At 44.1% G+C, this 5131-nt stretch overlaps 1 protein-coding gene across 1 annotated transcript; it reads left to right on the top strand.

Annotated features, from left to right (window-relative positions):
• Positions 1-3346: 3346 nt before the first annotated feature.
• Positions 3347-4323, top strand: LOC116801988 (cilia- and flagella-associated protein 299). Its single transcript, XM_032724635.1, has 2 exons — positions 3347-3805; positions 3859-4323. The coding sequence occupies exons 1-2, from the start codon at positions 3500-3502 to the stop codon at positions 4213-4215; spliced, it is 663 nt and encodes a 220-aa protein (XP_032580526.1). The 5' UTR covers positions 3347-3499; the 3' UTR covers positions 4216-4323.
• The last annotated feature ends 808 nt before the right edge of the window (positions 4324-5131 follow it).

Here is a 5131-nt window from a genome sequence, read left to right as displayed (position 1 = left end):
TTTATGGTCACAATGGTAGAAAAAGTGTAAAAAACAATGTAAATCGAGTAAATAATGAATTAATAAACTAAAACAAGATTATGAATTTGTAGAGAGAGCTGATTAATTTCCATGTTAATGCGATATAATACGACTCTTTAAAGGATTCCCCGCAAAAAGGCTAGTTATTCCTGCCTGATACCCAAACCATTACGCATACGCACTGTGTACGCCATTAACGGCCATTTCACATTTCCTGCTATCGAATTTCCGGTTGGGAAGTTTCCCAAACAAACCAAGCCAAACAAACCGAATGCGAGCCATTGAAGATGCTCACGTTCGTGTTGATTGCACAAAGCCCTTGGCAAGGCAGTTTACAAGAAACAAATTAATGTTTTTTTCCCTGGCCCAATGATTACGCCGATAAGTTCGGTTTTTTACACAGCCTTCAAGTTGTTTTTCCCTGCAGATGAAAAGTAAACAAGATGACGCTGGCGGGGTGGAAGGAGGTGGAAAATGCTTGGCGCGTGTCTGCCGCAAAAATTGCCGGAAATTTGTTTGAGCTTTAAATTAGAAATCATTATCGATGCGCATTATGAGTATTCGTCCTCTGAAAAGGAACCGGACAACGGGGCGATTTCCTACTGCCAACGGCACTTGTAAAATCACTTTGAATAATATTGCATTTGGGCTCGGGCCTATTGCTGCCTGTGTCTGTCTTCCTTTGAGCAGATTAATTTCCGGCATTTACACTTAATTCCCCAGTTTCTGGCTAAGACCAGTCCCCGAAATCGATGCAATCAGCTAAGGAGCAATTTACCAACATGTCAACGGATGGACAGGAATCGAAGCAGCCGCATTCGGGAAAATCGGGGCACACTGGGGAGGAAAGCTTTAGATTTGCACACATTACCACTCAATCTTCATATACCCAGTGTCTATGATATGCAGGATTTGAGGCTGTCCCATCTTGCCCAGCTCCCTTTTGCCCGCTTGGGCAAATCCTTCGGCCAAGACCTCGGCATGCACATGATGTCCACATGGCCGCAAAGATTTATTTACAATTGTGTTGAGACATAATTCCTTTTGATCGATTGCGGGACCACCGCTCCCAAGGGATGTGGATGCGAACTTGGACGTGGATGTGGATGGGGCGGGTTCTGGATGTGACTATTGAGCTTTGTGGTCAGTTGTAAGTGATGATTCTTTTGGCCCGTCCTTTGTCTTGGCTGCATTGGGGCGTTGGGCGCCATTTTCCCTGGAGAAAAGGGGAGAATGCCGAGAGAAGGCAGAATTATTTGCGCAATTTATGTGGCTTTGATTTCATTGGCTAGATGTACGGCCCGGGCGAGGGCAATTTATGGTAACTTGATAATTTGTGTTAGCATTTGCCAACAGTTCAAAGGACACTCCAGAGTGGCGATGGGATTACACAGAAAATCTGGGAGTTCCGTAGTTAGAGCTCTGCAAAATGAAATTCAAAATAGGAATTATAAAAACCCCTTCCTGGTTTACTTGACCATGCATGCAGCATTATGCTTTTCTACGATTTTCGGGCCAACCAGACCGACAATCATGTCCATTGTCATGCCCCAAATATATGAATGCTAGAAAAAATATGATTTACATATCTAGAAGTTCCCTGATAACTTCAATCTGTGTAACTGCTCAAGTGGATGATTGGCATGCCCTGTGCGATAATGACGGCAACTGCTCAACTATATATGAATTCTTGCCCTCAGCCCATTCAGCACTTTCTGCAATTGAAATGCAGTTGCAGCCAGCCGACTCATTCATCAGAAATGTGCACTTAACACATGGCAAAGGCAGCCTCGGCTTTCCCGGGGCAGCATTGAGCATTGCCGCCTCATTCTTTGGTAATGCACATAAATCCTTAGAGTGCGCACTTAACTCCTTTTTATGCTGCGACAAAGTACATTTACTAATGACCAAGTCAAACAATGGCCACGGCCAAGACGCAGCGGGCGGAATGCGAGTCCTGGCAGTCCTGGCTGTCCTGTAGGTCCTGCCAGTAGACTGGCGGGAAGTGGGTATGTAGTGACTTTGGCGGCGAGCAGGAGGATTGGCCCACGAAGTAGCAATTTACGCGCTCAAGACGGCGGCAAGCGGCAAGCGGCAAGATGGTGACAAAGCACGCAAAAAGGAACAGCAGTTGTTGCCCCACAGGGAGGGAGGGAAGGGAAATTGTCAGAATGCTGAAGGGGAAAATGCAGAGGAAAATTGAAAATTCTGAAGTGGAGGGGCAAGTGGAGGAGCACTGAGCTCCAAGTGTCGGCAGCGGCTGCATGTTAATTGCTGCAGCGAAGACAGCAACAACTGCAAACAGTGAGAAAGCGTGTCTAAATAGCGTAAATTCACACAGACACACACCTTTGCACAGGCAAGGGGAAAATCTGGCTGCGTATTGTGTGTGGAAATTGAAAAGCGAGCTGGAAATCTGCCAGGAAGTGCAGGACATCTTACACACCCTATTTGATATATAAATTATGGCTGATTAGCGGCTGTTGGCATTGTTTTAATTGGTTTACCTGGTGATTAATCCTAAATGGCGAAAGGAACTTTGAAAATGATTTATTTTTAAGGCGGGTTACAGTATCCTGTACAATTTCATACACTTTGGCACATGTTTTAGTAAACTTCATTCGTTACAAGTTCATCAACTGCTTTCCGTTCATGTGTAAATCTGATCGGATCTGAAAGTCCTGGGGATTCATAGGGCGCACTGCGGAAAACTAGGTGTCACTTGTTAGACTGCTAATCCTCGACAGTGTGCGCTCATCAGGATATCAGGCGGAAAAGGACAAAGAGCGCTGCATACGCACAGGCTGAAAATGCAAATTTCCCTTTGGCTGACTGGCAGTTTAAAATGTTGATGAAGTAATTAGTTTAATATGCGAAATGGCCCTGACGGGCGGCTGGAAGGGGGCGTGGCACATAGGGAAGTGTAATTGAAAATACTCACAGTTCTGGGCTAAAAGGGACAAGGGCAAAGTCGGGGCTTGGGCATTGTAAAACTTTTTCCATTTATTAAATTTGCCACACGAACAGCGCAGCGGATTCTGCCAAGGGAACTCTTATGTGGGCAATGTTTAATTATTTGTGCGCGCATGAAATTAAAGCTGTTACAAATTGTTACAGCCCATTCCGGCTATCAGTTTCTCAAACAAATTTCAATTAAGATAAGACTTTTTCCCGAGTTTCGAAAATTAGAAGGAATATTTTTTGGAATTTCTTTTCATTTATGTATACACTTAGCGATTTCCCTTCGAAATTGAATCTGAGAACAACTCTGCTTCTTGAGGACCAGTAAAATTTTTGCCTTTTGAGCCAAAGTTGGCAGTTTGTTGTCAGTAATGTATTTTGCTCGAACTTGTTCAAAATATTATACATTTTGATTTACACGAAATCACAGTTTTCTTGCCATTCAGCAGCTTTTCAGTTTCAGTTACGTTTGTGTAGCCATACTTTAAGATAATTAGTTTTTTGAGTTTCGCGCGGAATGAATCTGATTAACTTCAATCATTACCAGGACTATGTGGACAGCTTCATAACCATCAAGGACATTCGCTATTTGGGCAACAAAGAGATCCAGAGGAACCTGATCCAGAATGCCTGCGGGAAGAATTGCCTGGGGAATCTGCTCACCCGAGAGCAATTCTACCAGCGCAAGGAGAAGGAGCTGGTGCTTCTGAAGCCAAGGGGACTACGAGGACTCCAACTTTTCGGCGACTACTTGAACAACAAAGATGAGGTGCTTCAACAGTTTGCCAATCGGGAGAAGAAGCTGCTCGAAAAGCACATTTCAGTTAGCAGATTACATATTTGTGTAGTAAAATTTGTAAATTTTAGATATTTTAGACCGTCGTCTACCTGGTGATGCGCTCGAAGAAGGGGCTAGAGATCTCCAGCTTCATGGACTTGGAGCAGAGTCTGCGGGAGTCGAGATTCGAGAATTTTACGGGCTGCGTAGACTGGCGTGGCATTTTTGAGGGCAGGACGAAGCTGAGGCCATCGAATACGCATCTCAGCTACTTCGACTGGCACCAGAATCGTGTGACCTTCAACAACAGCGACAACTTCCGGGTGCAGAACAAGAGGGCCCACAGTCTGCTGCTAAAGCACGTGGGGGATCACAAAATATTCTGTGTGAACGCCTCCTGTGACTGCGAGCACTCGAAAAGTGTGAGTCGCAAAACGTATTTCTCGACCACATAATCAGGCGCATTAATTAGCGGCGGCTTTAAAGTGTCAATGAACGTAATCGTGGTTAAATGAAATGTGCAAATAAATCGAAACGAGGGCGCATTTGTCGCTGACAGCTAACGTAAATTGCTTTTCATATCTTATCAGTTCAGTTCTGGTCTGGTCGGGCGTTTTTGATGGACGTTTCGAGGTCCTTCCGCCCAGCGAGTCCTCCGTGCATCAGGCGGCGGAAATTACCCGAGCTTTATGCCACTTTGTTGAGTTTATCGCAGTCAGGGAACTTCAATTGCATAAATCTATTAACTGTCGCCCGTCGGAATGGGGCGTGGTTGCGCCTCCAACTTGACCAATATGTTTATGTTTACGCATTTGCCATTGTTTGCCAACTTGCCAGTGTGTGGGTCAGCTTATGACGGTTTGTTAATTTTCCCAATAGTGTGTCTGTTTAATTGGCCTTTCCACTCATGCAAATCAAATTGGACAAGATTTACACAAGGTTTAATGGATAATTGGCTAATGCTTACACATTAATGGTTGATGAGTTCAAAACATTAGTAGCAAGTCTTAATAAAAATTATATGAATGCACTTAAATCCATTCTGTTGCCTAGATACCATGTTTTTGGCGAAGCAAATCCAAATAAATATTTAATGTGCCTAAATTATGATTTAAATGCCACATGCAAGGCAGTGCAATTTAATTTGCATATACAATTAGCTGCTAATTTACAACTTGTAGTCTCCACTGGGCCGTGGCTAAGTTCGCCCAGAAACAATTCAATTAAAATAAACATTAAGTGCTGCAGCCTCAGCTGCATTTGCCCAGCCCGAGTCCAGGTGCAAATGGAGGTCCTGGGCAGCAAGGATAAATAATATTCCGCCCACTGGCGGACACAAAAGTCAAAATAAATATTTGCTCGGCTTCCCTT

This window comes from Drosophila sechellia, chromosome 2L (assembly GCF_004382195.2).
Source record: "Drosophila sechellia strain sech25 chromosome 2L, ASM438219v1, whole genome shotgun sequence".
In the NCBI taxonomy this organism is placed as follows: Eukaryota; Metazoa; Arthropoda; class Insecta; order Diptera; family Drosophilidae; genus Drosophila; species Drosophila sechellia.
Note: the sequence above shows the minus strand (reverse complement) of the source record. Positions and strands in the feature narration are given on the sequence as shown.

Excerpts from the sequence above, each read along its gene's own strand:
- LOC116801988 (XM_032724635.1), top strand. The coding sequence starts at position 3,500 with ATGAATCTGATTAACTTCAATCATTACCAGGACTATGTGGACAGCTTC. Across the intron at positions 3,806-3,858 it reads TGCTCGAAAAGCACATTTCA|ACCGTCGTCTACCTGGTGAT; the intron begins GTTAGCAGATTA and ends TAGATATTTTAG.